At 44.1% G+C, this 23147-nt stretch overlaps 1 protein-coding gene across 3 annotated transcripts in view; it reads left to right on the forward strand.

Moving 5' to 3' along the window:
* Positions 1-4025: 4025 nt before the first annotated feature.
* C16H10orf143 (chromosome 16 C10orf143 homolog) overlaps positions 4026-23147 on the forward strand; it is a 40101-nt gene continuing 20979 nt past the window's right edge. For 2 of the 3 annotated variants that reach the window (XM_057531319.1, XM_057531318.1), the window contains exon 1: positions 4032-4155. In XM_057531319.1, the coding sequence (XP_057387302.1) occupies positions 4060-4155 (96 nt within the window). In that variant the 5' untranslated portion in view covers positions 4032-4059. Of the gene's footprint in view, positions 4156-23147 lie in introns of all 3 variants that reach the window. The other variant, XR_009005703.1, reaches the window with a different exon arrangement.

A 23147-nucleotide genomic window follows, 5' to 3' on the forward strand; every position in this document is an offset into this window, starting at 1 on the left:
AGAAGTCTCTCTCATTTGGTTCTGATTTGCATTTCCCTAATGATTAGTGATGTTGGGCATCTTTTCATGGCCATTTGTCTGTCATCTTTGGAGAAACATCTATTCCAGTCCTTTGTTTTTTAAACAAGTTGTTTGTTTTGTGTTGTTGAGTTGTAGGTGTTCTTTTTTTTAAATTAAAAAAAAATTTATTTATCTATTTTTGGCTGTGCTGGGTCTTCGCTGCTGCACACGGGCTTTCTCTAGCTGTGGCGAGTGGGGGCTATTCTTCATTGCGCTGCGTGGGCTTCTCATTGCGGTGGCTTCTTTTGCTGCAGAGCACAGGCTCTAGGCACGTGGGCGTCAGTAGTTGCGGTGCATGGGCTTAGTTGCTCCGCGGCATGTGGGATCTTCCCAGACCAGGGATCAAACCCGTGTCCCCTGCACTGGCAGGCAAATTCTTATCCACTGCGTCTCCAGGGAAGCCCCTGTAGGTGTTCTTTATGTGTTCTGGATGTTAACTCCTTATCAGATACATAATTTGCAAGTATTTACTCCATTTCTTGGGTTGCCTTTCACTGTGTTAATAGTGTCCTTTGATGCACAAAGGTTTTACATTTTTATATAGTTCAGTTTATCTAATTTTTCTTTTGTTGACTGTGTTTTTGGCATCATATGCAAGAATCCAATGTCATGAAGCTTTCTCCTGTTTTCTTCTGTTAATGTATTTAACATATTAGAATAACAAGTCCTTTAAACTATCACTTTATAGATATTTTGTATTATTTTTAAAGTCTTAAATTTTAAGATACTAAGAATTTAAATATACTAGGTAAATAACAGGAGAGGTTTAGTATACATCTTGTGGTTGGTACCCAAATGACTGATGTTTGGTAAATAGTGTGATAAGCTAAACTGCGTCCTTCTAAATATACCAATTGTGTTAAAGAAAAAAGTAATCATGACACTTGTTAAAGAATGATAAGGCAGACTTTATTCAGGGGGACCATTGTGACAGGTATAGGGACTACTGAAATGGGCTTTTGCAGGACTGGAGAGAGATTGGGCTCAACTCTAAATACAAGGGAAAGTGGGAATTTATAGCCAAGGAGCATGGCGGGGTGGGGGAGTGGGGTCAGGGGATAGAAAATTTCTACGAGGAAACATCAGGGGTAAGGGGAGATTCTAGCTAAACTGACCTAGCAGCATTCTTGCTGAAAGCAGGCCACCATGATCAGACAACCCCTGGGGGATGATGGAGGATGAGGAGCCCAATCAGACACCAAGGGTGATCAGATATCAAGGGTGGGGGCTTCTGGCTAAGCTGACTTGGCAAGATTCTTACTGAAACTGGAAAATGCAGGGATGAACACGGGAGCCCAAAGGTCAGAGCCTAGTTGATAAGAGATTTCAGAGGAACCTGAGTAGAGTTTGGTCAAGGAGACCATCTGTCACTACTTCAGGGACTAAGCGTTTGTACCCCCATTATCCAATGGTTGGCTCAAGCATCTGAAAAAGCAGCCCTAGGTGCAAAGAACAGTGAAATTGAAACTGGACAACAAAGCAGGTCATTTAATCTCAACTGCAAGACGCATACATGCAAAGTTTTTAAAGTAGAGGTAGTAATACAGGTCCGCAATAGTACTTTATTTTCAATTCTGAAATGCAAAAAGTTCTAAAACTTAGAGGTTTCCCCCTAAGTTTGGAGCAAACTCATTGGAACTAACATAAGACTATAGCCTTTATATATCCCACTTCAGGTTAATATTTGTGAATATTCACACATTTTTGCTGCAGAAATACTGTCTTTGATTATATGCTGTTTCAGACCCCACTGAAGGTGGTTCATGCAGTATGCATACGGCCCTTTAACACAGAATCCAAATAATTTTGAATTCCAAAACAACATCTGGGCCCAAGGTCCCCCGCCCCCATCTTTATTGAGCTATAACTGACATTTGTCGTGTAAGTTTACTGTGTACAATGTAATGATCTGATATATGTATATACTGCAAAATGATTACTACAATCAGGTAAGTTAACACATCCATCACCTCACATAGTTACATTTTGTGTGTGTGTGTGTGTTGTGTGAGAACTTTTAAAATCTACTCTCTGAGCATCTTTCAAATATATAAAGAAAACAGGATTGTTAAGTATAATCACCATGCTGTATATTACATGCCCATAACTTAATCACCTTGTAACTGGAAGGTCCCAAGGGTTTTTGATACAGGATTAACTAGTAGTCCTAGAAATACTAGTAGTAGGATTGGGTACTTAGTTTGTGTCAGGCATTGTTCTAAGCACTTTATATTTAATCCTCCCAATACCAGAAGAGTCATCATCTTTTATAAATGAGAAAACTGACGTAATTAGCTACTTAATTTGCTGAATATCCTGCAGAAAGTAGCCCAACTGAGTAGGGATTTATGCTTTTCACCACAACGGGTAAGGACAAGTCTTTGTGACAAAAGATGCCTACAACTGCAGCAAAATGGTAAATTTACAGTGACTCAAATAACAGAGACAAGACAAGACGTCTGGAGATTGGTGGTCAGCTGGTTTGGGGTTGGTTCAGAAGCTCACGTTGTTAGAGCCTGGATGCCTTCCGACTTTTCACTAAGTTTCCAACCAGCTGCCCTCATGGTGATAAGAAGGCTGCAGCAGCTCCAGGGAGCTTCCACTGGCAACAACAGCAGGAAAGAACTAAGCCCCCAACCATCCAGACCCTTTTTTAAACAGTAAGGAACATCTGTCCCAGAGCCAGCCATGCCCCTAACAGACCCACTAGCCAATCACTGTCAAAGGACTGGCTTATACCAATTTTAGTTAACCAGAAAGGATCTCGGGCTCGGCGCTTTGGTGCAGAAGCCGGCGGGGGCTCCGCGGTGGGGTGCGGGGGCCGGCCGAGCCTGAGCACGCTCCAGCCTGGACAGGTTGGCTGACTCCTGACCCTCGGCTCCCTGAGATGAGGGGAGTGCAGCTCGGCACAGCGCTGGGTCGGGGGCGCGATGCCCACGGTTTGGGGACTGCGCACAGAGGGAATCCCACCCCACGACGGCGCGGACAGCAAGGCCTCGGTTTCCCCTTCCGCACAGCCCAAAGGCCCCGGCAGCTCAGGCCTGCAGTCTCAGAGAAGCGGGGTGCTCCCGGGGCCTCCAGACGAGAGGTTACCGTGCACCGAGCAAACCCGGCAGGAGGCCACTGCGCGGCCGCGCAGCAGCCCGCGGTCCGCTCCCGCCCGGAAGTTGAAGCTGCATCCCCGAGACTATATCTCCCAGAGACGCCAGAGCTTCTCCGATGCTGATAAGGCCCGCTGCGCCTTCTATCAGCCAACCAGTCACAGGAAGACAGCCGCAGACGGGGCTCGGAGACCAATCACAAGAAAGGAGGCGGGCGCTCCTCCAGCGGGTCCAGGGTCTGTAGTCGAATCGTGGCGGAACCCTAAGAGTAGGTTCTTTGGAGCCCCACGGCCGACTCAGTGATCGGAGAAGTGACGGCCAGCCCTCTTCCCAAATCAATGACCTGAGGCAAACTTACCCTCGTCTCCTCAAGGCTCTGGCCTCCGCTACTCCTGCCTGCCGCCTGGGCCCGCCAGGTCTCAAGGGTTCCTTGCGGCGCCCCGCCCCCAGCCCCTCATTGGCTCCCTTGGGACACGTGGGCGAAGAGGGCGTGGTCGCGGCGGCGTGGGCCGGCAGCGGCACCTTGCAGCCTGTGGGGATGAGAGGCTGGGCGGACTCGGGCCTGGGCCCGTATGGACCCCCTGGCGCTGGGCCGGTGGCGACGGCGGAGGCCAGAGGAGCTGCAGGTTCTGGGGGACGCGGTGAGTCCCCCGGGGCCTGGGCCTTAGGAACGGGAAGGCGGCGGCTCTCAGCGGGCCCCCACTGGGCCTCGAGTCTCCTGGCGCCCTGCCTGGGAGGAGGCCCGGCGGGAGCGGGGCACGCTCACTTGCTGGGGCGGAGCGTAGTGGGCGGGGCCGCCCCTCAGGCCGCGCCTGCGCAGAGATGCGAACCCGGGCGCTCAGGAGCACTGGAGACGTAGGGTCACTCAGATGTGCGCGGGGCTCCCTGCAAGGTCTCGATGTCTAGGTCAGGGGGGTGTCCCGCGTTCTGCACGCCGCTGTTCCTAAGTCACGCCTCCACGTGCAGGCGCTGGGCTGGGTGGTATGGGTGCCGGGTGAGTAGACACGCCAGTCCTTTGCTGTGAGAGCAGGGTAAGAGGTGATCAGTAAGGGGGGGTCCAGGGCCTAATCAAGCTGGGGTGGGTTGGTAATCGGGTCTATGTGAGGCTTGAAGGGGAAACAGTGTGGGTAGGAAGCGCGTAGGCTTTTAGGGAACTGGAAGAAGTCCTGTGGGATTGGAGCAGGAGGGCAGGGCCTCTGAGCTGCGCTCTTGTCTAACACCTCTGCCTGCGAATTGCTGTTTCTCACTTCATCTCGTTTATTTCCTTCTAAGAGCAGCAAGGATCTGCCACCATACCGAGCTTCTTAATTGTTTGTCTGCTTCTTCTGGACCTACGGGCTCCATAAGCACGGGGTGTGCCTTCTGAGTTAACGCAGGCAACGTTTTTCTCAAACGTTTTGCCCAGCATAGCAGGAGTGACGAGCTTTCTACTCTGCAGCATGTTTCCTCACCACCCACTGCCTGACCACGAGCCAGTATCACTTATGTTCTGTCACAGTGGCGCCCCACTCCCTTGTGCCATATTGCAGGGCATAGGTTAAGCTTCTGTAACAGAGGGACTTCAAACCACATTGGCTCAAACCGGATGGAAGTTTGATTCTCCCGTACATTACAGTATGGAGGTGAGCCCAGGGCCATGGAACACAGAGCCGCTAAATATAAGTATGGGACTGGTGATACCCAGATCAAAGACATCCAGGGACCCAGTTTCCTTTTGTCCGTGGCTTCACCGCACCCTGGGTGTTGTCCTCCAGACAGTGGGAAGTAAATAGTGGAGTGACACGATCATCCTGACATTTAAAGAGCTAACTCTTTCCACAGAGCAGCTTTGTGGGAAATGAAAGGGATAGTGGTCAGAGGGGAGGCCAGGAATAAACAGATCATGAGAGGCGACAGAGGTTCAGACAGAGGGGAGTGAGATGGTGGCAGTACACAGACTTGGCTGTGTAATTTGGAGGAAGAACAGTCAGGTCTTGCTGGTGGAGTGGATGTGGAAGGAAACATCAAGGGAGGAGTCCAGGTGACTCCCAGCGTTGTGACTTGGACACCTGGATATGCAGTGGTGCTGTCATTGAGGAAAGATTGACGTGTGACCGCAGGAGAAGATGAGGAATTCCTGTTGGGCCACACTGAGTTGTGTGTCTTAGAGACATTTAGCAGAGGTGTGGCAGATACTGCCAGTCCTTGAGTGGCTACCACGTGGGTTATCAGTTTCACCACAACCCGTTATTATACCCGTATTACCAATGAGGAAACTCGGGTACAGAGAGGTTAATCAACTGGCCTAAGAGTACACAGCTAGCAAGTGGTGGCAGTAGGTCTTAAACCCCACTGTCTGCCTCCGGAGCCTGTGTTTTTTTTTGTTTGTTTTTTTAAAAAAATTTATTTATTATTATTATTTATTTTTGGCTGTGTTGGGTCTTCGTTTCTGTGCGAGGGCTTTCTCTAGTTGCGGCAAGCGGGGGCCACTCTTCATCGCGATGCGCACGCCTCTCACTATCGCAGCCTCTCTTGTTGCGGAGCACAGGCTCCAGACGCGCAGGCTCAGTAGTTGTGGCTCACGGGCCTAGTTGCTCCGCGACATGTGGGATCTCCCCAAACCAGGGCTCGAATCCGTGTCCCCTGCATTGGCAGGCAGAATCTCAACCACTGCGCCACCAGGGAAGCCCCAGAGCCTGTGTTCTTAACCACTGGGCTATACAGCTTCCCATGGGGGGCTTGTGGAACTAAAACATGAGACTTCAAAACGAAGTCCTAAATTGGCCGTAAAATGATGAAAAGTGTGATGCCATGGGCTGTCAGGGATGGGGAGCCGGAGGTCACTATTGATGAGAGAGAACAGGAAAGGCTTAATGGAAGAAACCTTGAGTGATCTTTCAGGTTGGAATTGCTGAAATTAAATTCCCAGGTTGAGGCTACAACACTTCCTGATTGTGACCAAAGAAGGATGAGGTGGTATCTTATTGCTGTGGTGTATATTGCCTCCTAATTTGATGAAGTTTTTGTTTATGTTGTATTGTGTCCCAGTCTTTGATATAATAATCCAGACTGAGTTCAATTAAGTAGCCAAGTTCTTGTCCCAATTTTTCCATTCTCTCTCACACACAAATCCCCCTTCAGAATTTGGTTACTCAGGAAGTGCAGCTCCTTTCCTACCTCTGTGACAGCCTAGTGGCCCTACACCCTGTGCGTTAAAACCAGCCGTGGAGTTAGGAGCTACAGCCACCAGGACCCATCTCTGGAATGAGTGAGTCTCATGAACCAGAGTCAGGTGCCTCTCCTATAATCTTTTATTTATTTATTTTTGGCTGTGTTGGGTCTTCGTTTCTGTGCGAGGGCTTTCTCTAGTCGCGGCAAGTTAGGGCCACTCTTCATCGCGGTGCGCGGGCCTCTCATTATTGTGGCCTCTCGTTGTGGAGCACAGGCTCCAGACGCGCAGGCTCAGTAGTTGTGGCTCACAGGCCCAGTTGCTCTGTGGCATGTGGGATCTTCCCAGACCAGGGCTCAAACCCATGTCCCCTGCATTGGCAGGCGGATTCTCAACCACTGCGCCACCAGGGAAGCCCTCTCCTGTAATCTTGTTAGTGTCCTGATCATGGTAAGGTTAGCTAATGTGGTAACACGTGTAGCAGTTAAATATCAGTAGTGTTTATCATTTCCGTTGGGTAGCTGTTTTTTGAGCATCTGTTGTGTATCAGGAACTGTCCTAGGCTCTGGAAGAAGAGACGTGAGGTTCTTGCTTAGGTTGACCCTGTGACTCGGGGCGTCCAGTGCCTGGCTCCTTTAAGTCCCTGCCCACCACACTCACCATTCCTTTAAGAATAGAAGTTTCTGGGCTTCCCTGGTGGCGCAGTGGTTGAGAATCTGCCTGCTAATGCAGGGGACACGGGTTCGAGCCCTGGTCTGGGAAGATCCCACATGCCGCGGAGCGGCTGGGCCCGTGAGCCACAATTGCTGAGCCTGCGCGTCTGGAGCCTGTGCCCCGCAACGGGAGGGGCCGCGATAGTGAAAGGCCCGCGCACCGCGATGAAGAGCGGTCCCCGCACCGCGATGAAGAGTGGCCCCCGCTTGCCGCAACTGGAGAAAGCCCTCGCACGAACCGAAGACCCAACACAGCCAAAAATAAAAATAAATAAATAAATAAATAAGAAAATCCTTTTGAAAAAAAAAAAAAAAAAAAAAAGAATAGAAGTTTCTGCCTAGAACACCTGAAGATTCATGTCTACTCAGCCTTTCATCTCCCTGAAGACTCTCCTTCCAAAAAAGCTCTGTGAAGAGCGAGTTCTCTAGGCAGAGCCTACCTGAGATGCCTGGGTTCACGTCGAATTGATATTTTTTTCTGGTTTCATCTGAGTTGATCCAAGATCCCTTTTTCCAGCTTTTGATTCCTAGGGATAAGTGGCCATTTCCTGTGTTGTAATTTCTTTCCATTCTTTGTCGATGTCCTTTAGAAATGAAATAGAAGAATATGTTAATTCATTGGCTATTACAGGGTTTTTTGCCTATCATTTTTCTTTCTTTTTATTTATTTTTTAACATTATTGGGGTATAACAAACTACAAGTATTTAAAGTGTACAATTTGGCTTTTTGGCTGTTATAAATAATGCTTTTATGAACATTCATGTTCAAGTTTTTGTATGGACATATTTTCATTTCTCTTGGGTATATACCTAGTGGTGGAATTTCTGGGTCATATGGTAACTCTCTAACCATTTGATTAACTGCTAAATTGTTTTCCAAAGTGGCTGCTGCATTTTACATTCCCACCGGCAGTGTATGAGGGTTTCAATTTCTCTGCATCATCACCAATACTTAATCTGCTTTCTAAATTGTAACCATTCTAAGTGGATGTGAAGTAATACCTCTTTGTAGTTTTGATTTGCATCTTCTTGATAACTAATGATGTTGAGCATCTTTTCATGTGCTTCTTTGGCTATTTGTATATCTTCTTTGGAGAAATGTCTGTCAGATCCTTTGCCCATTTTTAAATTGGGTTGTTGTCTTTTGATTATTAAGTTATAATAGTTCTTTGTATATTTTAATACCAGTCCCTTATTGGATACATGATTTTCAAAATTATTCTCCTATTTCATACCCCTGTTTTTTTCCTAAAAGTCATAGTTTTAGCTTTTACATTTAGAGCTACATTCCATTTCAAGTTAATTTTTATATATAGTGTGGGGTAAGGTTCCAACTTCATTCTTTTGCCTGTAGGTATTAAGCTGTCCAAGCACCATTTGTTGAAAAGACTATTCTTTCCCACCATTTAGTTGTCTTGGCACCTTTGCTGAAAACCAATCCACTGTAAATGTGAGGGTTTTTTCCTGGATTCTCAGTTCTGTTCCATTGATCAGTATGTCTGTCCTTATATCAGTACCATACTGTCTTGATTACTGTAGCTTTAGAGTAAGTTTTGAAACCTGGAAGTGAGCGTCCCCCAACTTTGTTCTTTTTCAGCATCGTTTTTGCTATTCTGGGTTCCTTGAATTTCCATAGGAATTTTAGGATCAGCTTGTCAATTTCTGCAAAGAAGTCAGTTGGAATTCTGATAGGGATTGTATTGAATCTATAGATTAATTTGAGGAATATTGCCATCTTAACAATATTAAGTCTCTGATCTGTGTACATGTGATGTCTTTCTAAGTTTCATTGATTTTTCTCTTGCTTTTCTATTTACTGTATCAATAATTTTCACTCTCATCTTCTTTATTTCCCTTTTTCTTCTCATGTTGGGTTCACTGGTTCTTTTGTTTCTTGTGACTGAAGGTGGATTCTGAGGTCACTGGGTGGAGGCCTTTCATGTTTTCTAACGTAGGCACCAAGTGCTATACATTTCTTCTTTAATGCATGTTATGTTTTATTTTTTATTTTTTCAGTTCAAAATGCTTTAGAATTTTCCAATTGATTTTTTCTTTGATGCATTTGTTATTTAGAAGTGTGTTATTTAGTTTCCAAATATTTGGGGATTTTCTAGAGATCTTTGTTACTGCTTTCTAGTTTAATTCCACTGTGGTCGAAGAACATACTTGGTGTGACTTGAATCCTTTGAAGTTTACTGACACTTTTTTCTTTTTCTAAAATTTAATTTAATTTAATTTTAAAATTTTATTGTAGTAAGAATGCTTAACATGAGATCTGTCCTCTTAACAAATCATAGGTATACAATCAGTTATTGTTGACTGTAGGTACAGTGTTGTACAGCAGGTCTCTGCTGATGAATAACTCTCCATTTCCTCCTCTCCACAGCCCCTGGTAGTTAGCATTCCAGTCTTCGTTTTGTGAATTTGACCATTTTAGATACCTCGTATAAATGGAATCATGCAGTACTCGTCTTTCATTATCTTGCTTATTTTGCTTAGCATAATGTCCTCAGTGCCCTTCCATGTTGTTGCATATTGTGAAATTTCCTTCTTTTTAAGGGCTGAATGGTATTCATTGTTTGAATATACCACATTTTCTCTATCCATTCATTTGAAATGGACATTTAGGTTGTTTCTACATCTTGGCCATTGTGCATAGTGCTGCAGTGAACATGGACATGCTAAATATCTCTTTGAGATGTTGATTTCAATTCTTTTTGATAAATGTCCAGAAGTAGGGTTGCCAGATCATATGGTATCTTTAATTTTTTTTGAGGAACCTCCATACTGTTTTTCCTATGAGATGACTTCTTTATGACTCAAAATATGGTTAGTCTTGGAAAATGTGTATTCTGCTGTTGAGTGAAGTGTTCTATAAATGTCAGTTAAGTCAAGTTGGTTGATAGTTTGGTGCATATCTTCTGTATCCTTAATTTTTTTCATGTCCTATAATATTTTTAATGTTCTAACAGTTTTTCTGAGATGATATTGAAACCTCTGAATATAATTGTAGATTTGTCTTTTCTCCTTGCACTTCTATAAGTTTTTGTTTCATGTACTGTGAAACTTATATGCATATACATTTATGAATTGTAGGTTGTCTTGATTAAATGACTCCTTTGTCATTATGAAATCACCTTTTATATCCCTGGTAACATTCTCCATTCTGAAATCTATTTTGTCTGATATTAGTGTAGCAACCTTAGCTTTCTTTGGATTAGTGTTAGCATTGTATATCTTATTTCACCTTTTTACTTTTAATCTATTTGTATCTTTGTATTAAAGTGAGTTTCTTGTAGACAGTCTATAATTCGGGTTTTTTTGTTATTCAGTCTGACAATCTCTGCCTTTTCATTAGAGTATTTAGTCTATTTACTTTTAATGTGACTGTTGATATAATTAGATTAAAGTCTATCATCTTGCTTTTTGTTTTTTTATTTGTTTTATTTACTTCTTTTTGGTTTAGTAAGATTTTTCTATGATTTCATGTTATTTCCTTTGTTGACTTATTAGCTGTAACTTTGTTTTTTGCTTTATGATTTAGAATGTGCATCTTCAAATTGTACAGTCTGTCATCAGGTGGTACCATACCACTGTACATGTAAGAATCTTACAATATACACTTCCATCCCTCTCCTCTCTGCTTTTGTGCTCTTGTTGTCCTACAGTTTACCTTGATATATGCTGTAAACCATACTATATTATTACTATTTCTGCTTAAACAGTCAGTCATCTTTTAAAGCAGTTTCAGTAACAATCGCAAAAACTTATTGTTTGCCCACAGAGTTACCATTTCCAGTGCACTTCATCCTTATGTGTAGATTCATATTTCCATCTGGTTTTATATTTTGGTTTTCTTCCTGAAGGAATTCCTTTAACATTTCTTATAGGACAAACCTACTGGTGATAAAAATTTTGACCTTTTGTATGTCTTTATTTCACCCTCATATTTGAAAGATATTTCTACCACATACGGAATTCTAAGTTGGTAGTTTTTTCTTTCAGTACTTTAAAGATGTTGCTCTGCTGTCTTCCTAATTGTTTGTTTCTAATGAGAAATTTGCCGTCATCCCATCTCTGTTCCTCAGAATGTAATATCTTTGGTCTTTGGGTCCTTTTAGTTTTCTCTTTATCAGTGGCTTCGAGCAATTTGTCCATGATGTTCTTTGGTATAATTGTCTCCATGTTTTTGTGTGTTTGGGGTTATTGAAATTCTTGGATCTATGGGTTTATAGTTTTCCTCAAACTTGGGACATTTTCAGCCATTACATCTTCAAATATTTTTTTCTGTTTCCCCTCTTCTCTCTTACTGGGACTCCAATTATACATCATTTAAGCTTCTTGAGGTTATACCACTGATGCTCTGTTCATTTTTTAAAACCTCTTTTCTTTATTTTCAGATAGTTTCTATTGCTGTGCCTTCAAGTTCACTAACCTTTTTTTCTGCAGTGTCTAATCTGCTGTTGATTACATCCATTACTTTTTTTTTTTTTAATCTCAGACATCGTAGATTTCAACTTATAACATTTGATTTGGATTTAAAATATCTTCCATATCTCTGTATAGCATTCCAAACATATAGAATACAGTCAAAATAACTTTCTAAATGTCCTTCTCTGCTAATTCTTACATCTGTGTCAATTTGGGGCCAGCTTTGATAGGTTGTTCTCTTCACTATGCATCATATTTGTCAGATATTGTGAATTTTACCATATGGGGTGCTGGATATTTTTAGATTCCTATAAACATGCTTGAACTTTGTTCTGGGTCACAGATAAGTTACTTGGAAAAAGTTTGAGCCTTTGGATCATGCTTTTAAGATTTGTTAGGTGAGACCAGAATAGGGCTTGATCTAGGGCTAATAATTCCCTATTCCTGAAGCAAGATCTGTGTACTCTGCCCTCTGTGTCATGAGTCATGAGGTTTTCCAGGTTTGGTGGCAGGGTCAGACAGTATTCCTAGCCATGTCTGAGCACCAGGCATTATTGTTTCTAATCCTTCCGTGTGGCTCTTTTCCTGCCCTTGCGTACTTTCTTTACACATGTATGCTGATCAGCACTCAGCTGTATGTGTGTGGATCATCCTGTTTCTCCCTCTAGGCCACTGTCTTTTCTCCAGGGCTCTGTCCTGTGAGCCCCCAACATGCTCAGCAATGTGTTATGAACTCAGGGAATCCCCCAGGCTCTGCCTCGGTTCCCCTTGCCAGGCTGCAGCCTGGAAACTCAAGGCAGTGAGGGAGGGCAGGTATAGGGCTCAGCCCGTTTGTGTCCCTCTCTCAGGGGTCACTGTTCTTTGTTACTTTTTGGTCAGTGTCTTGAAATCTGTTGTTTCATTTATTTTGTCCGTTTTTTGGTTGTTTTCATGCAGGAGGGTAAATCTGGGTCCCTGTTGCTCCATCTTGGCCTGAAGAGCTACTTGCATTATTGATTCAAAGTTTATAGAAAGAAGTTGCCACATACACACATATACTCAGTAAAGTTAAGTTTGAGGCACTCCTTAAACAGTGCAAGAATGTCAATTGTGAATGCTTTCTATTTGTTTTGACTTAGAATATTTTAAAGTTTGTGTAGGTTGTGCACTGCAGCAGCAAAGTCACTGCTGGCTAAAACCACTAACAATGTGAGTGTTTTCTGCACAGAATTTAGCTTGTCAGCCCTGGTGTGACTTTATTTAGCTGTGCTGTGTGGGTTCTTCTGCAGGTTGGAAGGTGTTCAGGTGCACATTCTGTTGGCAGACATGTTTTTCCTTCTGGGTACACCTGCACACAGGTCATGTCTTCAGTCCAGGGATGAACAAGCTTGAGCTTTGTGAGAGGGCAGGTAATTTTGAGTTGCAATCTGGAATGTTTTTGATGTAGCTGTTGAAATTTAGATGTGAGTAAATTGTAAAATTCCAATCTGCCATTTTCACCAATTCTTGGTATTATGAATAGCTGCCCCTAAATTAGAGGACTGAGGATATTTTATATCCACTCTTTCTCTGGATAACTTTTAGATCTACCTTTGCTAACACTTGAAAAGTTATCCAGTAAAGCTAGTAGTCCTTGTAGGCAAAACCACTTAGACATATTGACGGCTTTAACTCCATCCAAGTTATCCTATGGGGTTGAACTTACAAAGTGAGAAAATTCCGAGTTAAATTTGCTTGTTTCGTCCTGTAGGATGTAGGTTTTATAGCTCATCTGCTGAATGAGATCCCCACTGTGAAAATCTAATGAACAGGGACTTCCCTGGTGGCGCAGTGGTTAAGAATCTGCCTGCCAATGCAGGGGACATGGGTTTGAGCCCTGGTCCGGGAAGATCCCACATGCCACGGCGCAACTAAGCCCGTGCGCCACAACTACTAAGCCTGTGCTCTAGAGCCCACGAGCCACAACTACTGAGCCCATGTACCACAACTACTGAATCCCACGTGCCTAGAGCCCATGCTCTGCAACAAGAAAAGCCACTGCAATGAGAAGCCCGCACACTGCAACGAAGAATAGACCCCGCTCACCGCAACTAGAGAAAGCCCACGTGCAGCAACGAAGGCCCAACCCAGCCAAAAATAAATTAAAAAACAAAACAAAACAAAAAATCCTAATGAATAGTAGCTGATGATGTGGACCCCTGACAAAGCCCTTTTGCTTTGCCTTTCTGTGGCCACTCTTTTCATTCTAAATAATTGTAACCCACTCCTCAAGAAACAAGTTATTTATTTCTCTCACCTGTCTTTTAGTTTAGAAATCATCTGTTGAGCTACTTCGTATTGTCTGGTCTACTCAGTTTAATTGTATTCAGCTATCCTCCCATCTTGAGAAAGGAAATTTATCAATCATAATTCACCTTCAGTTATAACTCTAATACAAATACTCATACTGCTAGCTACACATAGCCTCAATCATTTCTAGTTTTCAGCAGATTTCTTTGTACATGACACAGAAAAGTCAGAATGAGGTTAGGTCAGTCAGGAGGTAGTTTTCCATGGTTTGGGCCCTTTTAGGTGTCTGTTGTGTTCAGCAGCGACCCATGGAGGACCATGACCTGGTGTCTGCTTCTCTAATTGCCAGGTGCCCAGAACCAAGCGAGGCACCCAGTAGGTGTTCAGGACCTACTCTGTGACTGCTTAATGTGGAAGAGCGTGTGTGTGTGTTTAACTGCAAAGAAATGAAGGGAGGATTACATTGATGCATAAAATTGTTGATATTTTCAAAGTATCATTTATTTAGGGAAAATTATAAATCAACTGAGTGCAGTGTGCCCCTTCAGGACCATGCCCGTGGCCCATGACTTCTTGGATTTCCCTTTTCCGCTTATCATCAAGACCACATTGATTAGTGTTTTTAAAAGTGTACAATGAAGTGATTTTTCGTCAATTTAGTTGTGCAACCATCACCACCCAGTTTTAGACTGTTTGCTTCACCTCAGAAAGAACTCTTGTGCCCGTTTGCAATCACTCCCGTTCCCACCCCCAGGTCCAGTCAAGTGCTGATCTACTTTCTGTTTCTCTAGATTTGCCTTTTCTGGACATTTCATGTAAACAGAATCATACAGTGTGTGGTTTTGCAGCTGACTTCTTTCACTTTCATAATGTTTTTTGAGGTTCATCCATGATGAAGCATGTATTAGTAGCTTGTTTTTTTATTGCTAAATAATATTCCATTGTATAGATATACCACATTTTGTTTATTCATCAGCAGATGGACATTGGGGCTGTTCTTCCTTTTTGGCTATTATGCATAGTGCTGAGAACTCAGAAGGGCCACATAGAGATCATTGTGTGGACATAACTTTTCATTTCTGCTAGATAGATGTCCCTGACTAGAATGGCTGGTTCCAATGGTAAATTTATGTTTAACTTCCTAGAAACTGCCAAACTGTTTCCCAAAGTGGCAGTAGCATTTTGCACCTCCACTGGCATCCTGTGAGTGTTCTGGTTTGTCCACATCCTCATGGTGTCTGTCGTTTTGATTATAGTTATCCTTGTAGGTGTGAAGTTAGGTATTCACAGCAATATAAATTTGCATTTCCCTAACGACGAACGATGTTGAAGATCTTTTTATGTGTTTATTAATCATTTATATCTTTCTTGGTGGATTGTCTATTCAGGCTTTTTGCCCATTAAAAAAAAAGCTTTATTTATGTATAATTTTAAATGGGTTCCCGGACCCAGTTCCAGTGTGTGTGTGTGTTGGGGGAGAGGCTTGCCCACAGCAGTTCTTGGACACCAGTAGGATGTCCAAGGATTCAGCTCAATCCTGACACTTAACTACCCAGGGACAGCATCAGATCCCACAGGTAAAGGGCTCAGTCCCCCAAGGCTGCCCTGCACTTCAGATGCCCGTTGAAAGCTCAGGTTGTTACCAACTGGCTATAAATCAGAGCTTCCCACGACACCCTCTTTAGATTCAATTAACTTCCTAAAACAGCTCACAGAACTCAGGAAGCCCGTTTACTCACTGGATTACCGATTTATTGTAAAAGGACATTGAAGGATACGAATCAACAGCCAGATGGAGAAACACATAGGACGAGTTCCTGAACAAAGGAGGTTCTGTCTTCCTGGAGCTTGGGGCCTGGCACACTGGTTGTGGAAGCGTCTGGTTGCCCATCCTGGAAGCTCTCCGAACCCCCTCCTTCTGGGTTTTGTGGCGGCTTTGCTATGTACGCATGATTGAACACTGCCTCTGCCCCTCTCCCCTCCCCGGAAATCAGGGGGTGGGACTGAAAGTTCCATCCATCTAGTTCTCTACCTTGTTCCTCAGGCAGCAAGTCCCCCCACCCCCCAGGTGCTTTTCAAAAGTCACTTCATTAGCATAAACCCAGTCGAGGTGGAAAGGGGCTTGTTATGAATAACGAGACACCCACTTCACCTTTATGGCTGTGAAGTGGTTTCAGGAATTGAGGACTAGAGACCACATATTATGACAGAGAACACTCACATTGCTCTAATCGCTTGGGAAATTCCAAGGGTTTGGGGAGCTGTGATCCAGGAACCACGGACAAAGGCCCAGGTATATCTGAAAAATACATTTTGGTCACCTGAATGACCATATATATATTTCTTATAAATCACAATATTGCGAATTTATATACCATTAAGTCCACTCTGTTAAAGTGCACGGATCCGTGGTTTTAGTGTACGTACAGGGTTGTGTAGACATCATCATAATCTAAGTTCAGAACATTTTCATCACCCCAAAAGAAACCTGGTACTCATTAGCAGCTACCCCTCCCCCAGCTCTGTCTCTTGATTTGCCTGCTCTGGCCAATTCATATACATGGAATCACGTAATATTTGGTCTCTTGTGACTGGCTTCTTTCACTTAGCGTAATAATGTTTTTAAGGTTCATCCATTTTGAAGCATATATCAGTATTTTATTCCATCTTGTTTCTAAATAATATTACATTGTATGGATAATATCACATTCTATTTAACCATTTCTGTTGATGGACATTCAGGTTGTTTGCACTTTTGGGATTTTATAAGTAATGCTGCTGTGAACATTCATGACCGAGTTTTTGTGTGGACATATGTTTTCATCTCTCTTGGGTGGGTACCTAGCTGTGGAATTGCTGGGTTGTCAGCTAACTCTGCGCTCAACATTTTGAGGAATCACCAAACTGCTTTGTAAAGCAGCTGCACCGTTTAAATTCCCACTAGCAACAAATGAGTATCCCATTTTCTCCACATCCTTGCCAACACTTGTTTGGATTATAACCATTCTAAGTGGGTGGGGAGTGGTATCCCATTGCGGTTTTGATTTGCCTTTTTCTAATGACTAATGATGTTGAACATCTTTTCATGTACTTATTGACCATATGTATATCTTTGTTGGCAGAATTACTATTCAAATCCTTTGCCCGTTTAAAAAATTGTGTTGTCTTCTTGTTGAGTTGAAAGACTTCTTTATATATTCTGGAGACAAGTCCTTTAACGTGTATATGGTATGTAAACAGTTTCTCCAAGAATGTGGCTTGTCTTTTTACTTTCTTAATGGTGTCTTTTGAAGCCCCAAAGTTTTCGACATTGATCAAATCCAGTTTATCAATTTGTTTCTTTTACGAGTCACGCTTTTGCTGTCATATCTAAAAAAATCTTTGCCTAACCAAAGATCACAGAGATTTTCTCCTATGTTCTCCTCTAAAAATTTAATACTTTTGGTTCTGACATTTAGCTCTCTGATCCATTTTGAGTTCATCTTTGTGTGTGGTGAATGATAGGGCCCTGTGTTCCTCTTTGTGCGTATGGATATAGAATTACACCAGCACCATTTCTTATGAAGACTCTTCCTTCTCCATTGAATAGTCTTGGCACTCTTGGCACAAAAGTTAGTTGACCATAAACAGAAGGGTTTATTCTGGACTCTCAATTCCATTCCATTGATCTGTTATGTGTATCCCTGTGCCATTACCACACTATCTTGATTACTATAGCTTTATATTAAATTTTGAAATATTTTTCATACATTATTGTAAAGTTTTTAGTGTTGCTTTAGTGTATGTTTCAGTCTTGTCTCCCCAGTTAGAATGAATGCACACTGAGCCCCAGCTCTGCCGTCTCAAATCACCAGGCAAGTTACCTGAGGTTTGTGGACTTCATAGAAATAAAATTCCCTATCCTTCCTACGTCGCAGAATTTTTGTTTGTTATTGATGCACGGACTTCCGTGGTGGCACAGTGGTTAAGAATCCGCCTGCCAATGCAGATAGAACCCTTCCTGGACCAGGGTTCTGTCCCACTTGCCGCGGAGCAACTAAGCCCGTGCGCCACTACTACTGAAGCCCATGCGCCTAGAGCCTGTGCTCCGCAACAAGAGAAGCCACAACAATGAGAAGCCCGCGCACCACAACGACCCGCTCGCTGCAACTAGAGAAAGCCCACATGCAGCAATGAAGACCCAAATGCAGCCAAAAAAACCCAAAAAAAACAGAACACATGCAGAAACACTCCAAGCTGTAGTTTTTTATCATTGCAGGGACGGTTACTAGGCTCCACCTGCGGTGAGTAGATTTTTACAATTTAGGGCTATAGTGTCCTTGGTAAACCATGCAAGCAGAATTAATCCTCAGTCTAGAGTGTGCATTTGTCTTTTAACTGGAAGTAAAGAGTAGTTTTTCTTCACTCTCCTCCACTGCCTTCCTCTAGAGAACCAGCTCTCAGTCCTGCCCGAGGCTTACCCTCGTTCATCTCCTCATGAGGAGGTGATGCATTCTCTTCGCCGAACTAGACTCGGTCCAGGGCGTGGATGCAGGCCCGTGCCCGGTAAGGTGAGGAGTCTTCTGGAAAGGGCAGCTGAGGGAAGCAAAGCGCAGCATCTCGATGTTACGGTCCACGTGGCTGAAGGCCTGGGATGCCCTGACAACATGGGGGTGAGAGTAGGGACCCTAGCTTCTGGTGTTTTCTGTAGTTTGCTCTGTGCCGCAGAAAGCAACCCCTCCCCAAGAGCACAAGGTCGTTTCCAAGTGTCACTGAGGGGGAAGCTCTGCTTGACGGAAACACGCTTTCTTTCTCAACGACAGTCTGTAGGCTTTATTAATCCTGTTCGTAAGCACTGACAGTTCTGTATCAGAGCTGATGGACGTCTGCATCAGCTATTTCAGCAAAAGTAAACTTTCTTTACTACGATAGAGTTAAAACTAACCTATAAAAAAAACTCAGCAAATTTTCTAATAACTAGAACTCAGTTAACCAGCATCACACATTTATAATACAAATGATCTCTAGAATAATCTCCATTAGTCAATAAAAATCCTTAAAATACCGTTGAAATGAAAGTTGAGATTATTGTGTGTGTGTGTGTAGAGAATTACCTTTAATTGCATTACCAGCTTCTAATGATTTACACTGGCGTTCTAACTTAAATATGCTTGACATATATTAGCATATGTATTATATATGCTTAACGTAAGGTTCTTAAGAGCGCGCCACTTTCCTGCTGCGCTGACTGAGGAGGATACACGCTGTGCTTCCGTCACGGCTCAGGGAAGTTGGCGCCTTTATCCTCCACCTCCTTCTCGAGCACGGAGTCGAGAAATGGGTTTCCAGAGGTGGCCGCGTGTCTGGCTTCAGTCCAGGGCAGAGGTGGCCCTCGACAGAGCCGGGCTGGGCGGTGCTCTGTGTGCTCCCTGTAGCTGGCTCACCCGCGTGTGCCTGGGCGCATCAGGAGAACAGCCCCCGTCTGGTTTCTACGAGCCAGGGCTGTGCACTCCGTTTCTGCCGGCTCGTGAAAGCTTTACCCCCACCTCCCGTTCACCCCACTCACCAAGCTCGCCAGGGCCCCATCACTTCCAGTAAAGGAAAGAGTCCCGGCAGCAAAGGCATGACCTAACTTCTCAACGGAGGGGAGCTTGTCTTTCCCAGACCTGCCAGCTGTGTGTCCCGTTGTTGTGGGAACATGATACATCTTTTATGTTTTAATGTATGCATCTTATCAAGTGTCTTCTCTTACTCAACCGTGTTCCTGTTTCAGCTCCTCTCTCGCGAGGTTGCTGTTCGGTAGATCTTCTCCAGTTATTAAGTAATGGGGTCTTTGTGTATACTCAGGATTTTAATTTTGTTTATACAGAGCAAGAGTCTTTTATTTGGATGGTACATCTTCATCTGCCTTTATGAAGGCTGACAGAGCCTCTAGCAGGGAGTGGAAGAGAGCAAGCCATGCAGCACAGGCATCCCGGAGTTAAATGCCTCTGCAGCGTTCGTCTTCCTCTGGTCCAGGCCAATCCACGATAACTGGAATATTTCCCGAGTAAATGGTACGGATCAGTATCGTATCCGGCCAGCTTTCAGCAATCCACAGTAAATGGCAGAAAACATGAACAATTTAAGCCACTCAGCTGGCTGAGGGCCACCAAGCAGGTGATCCCCACATTCCCTGGAGGAGCACAGCCCTCGCCGACCACCCCAGTGTCAGTGTGGCTTCCCCTTTCCCCTGCCCCGGGATTGGGGACCCAGCCCCGGCCACCTGAGCGCTGCGAGGAGTGTCAGCTTGTCGCCGGCTGTGGCCCCAGGTCTGCTGACTTACTGTGCCGGATGTTGTTCGACCCCAGAGAGGAAGAGTTTAGAGTGTAGCTCCAGAGTGTGTAGACTCCATCCAGAAAGTATGGCTTGTGGCCGCAGTCACCCACCCACGCCCCTTTGCTTTCCTTTTTGGCAAGCGGTGTTAGGAAGGAGCGAGGGAGACAATGATACTGCAGTTACCAGCCTGTGATGTTACTGACGGGAAAGTCGCAGCCTGTGTGTAAGATGGCACGGGCACACTTAGTATCTCCACTTCTTCCCTTTGCCCTGATGTTTATTCCGCCGTGCCGCCCAGCACACGGTGTCCTGGTTCCCCGACCAGGGATGGAACCCGCACCCCTGCCGTGCAAGCGCGGTGTGTTAATAACCGGACCGCCAGGGAAGCCCTGCGCAGATTATTGGATCTTGACAATAAACCCCTTTTACACATCATGCCTCTTTTTGCAGTGTAAAGATTGAGCAGATCCTGAGTAACCGGAGATCTAGGTCCTTGGTCTTCTCTTCTTCAACACTTTGATCGACTCAGGTGGGACACAGAAGGCGGCGTCATTTCCAATCACGAAGGCAATCCGCATGATTACGGCAGTATTTGGCAGTACTTTGATACACTAGAAAACAACATGGAAATCAAATTACACGTAACAAGGGGACGTAGCAGAGCCTGCAGTTGAATTTAAAGAAGAACAAGGACACTCAGTAGGCACCAGCAACGGGACGGTGCTTCCTGTGGAGGAGACGCGGAGCTGGGGGCGCCGGCCTCGCGTGGACCCGATGCCGTGGTCGCCGGGACCGCTCGGCTGGCGGGGGTTTCTTCCCCGCAGGCTCAGGGCCGAGCCGTGGAGGTGGGGACGCGGCTTTCCTCTGTGGGTGGCGACAGGGCATTGCAAGTGTTTTGCATGGTTTGTTTTAAGAGGGATCTTGACGGTTTAGGAACTCCAGGGCAGCGTGTCTAGGATGGGAAGATTGTGGAAAACCTCAGATACGGGATAGTGAAAGGCAGTAGGAAAGTTTGGCTGGAGACAATAGCCTCAAAAGTACCTGAGAGCTGTCTTCACACATCGGAAAGGATTTTTATCTTATACACCTGTCACTGTTTATTTTATGTTGCTCAAGAGGGAAAAATTAGAATTAGCGGGCTGTGGGAAGGCAATTTGGCTTGCATCCGTATTTCTAGAAGTGTGGCATACATGCCACAGCGGGTTCAAGAGACTTTGTTAGCTTCATTTTTAAAATTTTATTTCCGGATAGTTTCAGACTTACAGAAAGGTTGGGGGAAAAAAACACAAAAACCCAAATATAGAGGATTCATGAACACCCTTCACCTAAACAGCGTACCTAATCGTAGTACAATTAGCAAACCATGAAGTTCACGTTGGTGCAGGATGATTAACCAAATTACAGACCTTATTCCAGTTTCACCTGTTTTCCCACTAACATCCTTTTTCTGTTCCTGGATCTAATCCAGGACCCCACATTGCACTTACTCCTGGTGTTTGCTTAGACTCTTCCAGTCTATGAGGCTTCCTTAGTCTTTCCTGACCTTGGCACTTTTTTTTTTTTTTAGTAAATTTATTTATTTTTGGCTGTGTTGGGCCTTTGTTGCTGTGCGCAGGCTTTCTCTAGTTGTGGCGAGTGGGGCTACTCTTCCTTGCAGTGCGTGGGCTTCTCATTGCAGTGGCTTCTCTTGTTGTGGGACATGGGCTCTAGGCACATGGGCTTCAGTAGTTGTGGCACGTGGGCTCAGTAGTTGTGGCACGCAGGCTCAGTAGTTGTGGCTCACGGGCTCTAGAGCTCAGCCTCAGTAGTTGTGGTGCACGGGCTTAGTTGCTCCACAGCATGTGGGATCTTCCCGGACCAGGGCTTGAACCTGTGTCCTCTGCATTGGCAGGCGGGTTCTTAACCACTGTGCCACCAGGGAAGTCCCGACCTTGGCACTTTTAAGGAGCAGTGGTCAATTATTTTGCAGAAGAATGTCACTCAATTTGGGTTGTCCAGCATTTTCTGTCATGAGGTTGAGGCCGTGCATTTTTGGGCACGAATATCACAGAGGTGATGTTATGCTTTCTTAGCACGTCCCATCGGGGGTCCATGATGTCAGGATGTCTCATTACTGGTGATATTAACCTTTGTTCTATCTCTGGATGGAGGTGGTTTCATCCCCTGTAAAATTACTGGTTTTCTCTTCGTAATTAATACATACCTTGGGGGAGATACTTTGAGACTGTGCCGTATCCTACTTCTCCTTAAACCTTTGCCTACTGATTTAGCATCTATTAGTAAATCTTGCCTGAAATATTTTTCACTGTGGTATAATTTAATGATGATTTTGTCTTTCCCTCATTCATTTTACACTTATTAATTAGAATTCATCTGCAAGGAAGAACTATCCTTTCTCCCCCAGTTATTCAATTATTTATGTTTTGGTTAGCCTCACGGGTATTTATTCTGTGGATTACAACCCACTGCTATTGTTGTTTATTTTATCGCTTGAGCTCTTTCAGCTTTGGCCATTAGGAACTCCTTCAGGTTGGTGCTATTTTTTTTGATGTGCCCTTGTCCTTTAAAAAAACCCAACTCTTTCTTATTTTGGGTGCCAGAAAATGTTTAAGGCTCAGCTTATATTTTCCTTGCTCCATCCCTGAATCAGCCACTTTCCATGGAGCCCAGATTCCTTTAACGGGAGAATGATATTTAGAAACCAGTATCTAGGGGCTTAGGTGTAGTCTTGCTGCTAGGATGCCATTGTCCTCAGCAGACATAGCTAGGAAATGTATATGTTATATACATATTTATAATGTATACATTATAAAATACATATTTTATATGTGTGTGTAAATGTATATATATTTGTATTTACATATATATACACACATCTATGTATATTTCTGTATCTCTATCTGGATATGTATTAAAAACCGTGCATTCATACTAATAATTCCATTTCTAATCCAGCACCCCTGGGTTCATTGTAGCCTTCTCCCTTTCTTTATTTGTAATTTTTCTTCAATAGTAGAAACCTGGCTCTCATTATTGACAATATATTTACTTATTTATTCAATCCTAGTATGCCAATAAAGCTTCAAAACTGGTAACCCTGCGAGAAACAGATTTACTAACTAGAGTCAG

This window comes from Balaenoptera acutorostrata, chromosome 16, assembly GCF_949987535.1.
Source record: "Balaenoptera acutorostrata chromosome 16, mBalAcu1.1, whole genome shotgun sequence".
NCBI lineage: Eukaryota > Metazoa > Chordata > Mammalia > Artiodactyla > Balaenopteridae > Balaenoptera > Balaenoptera acutorostrata.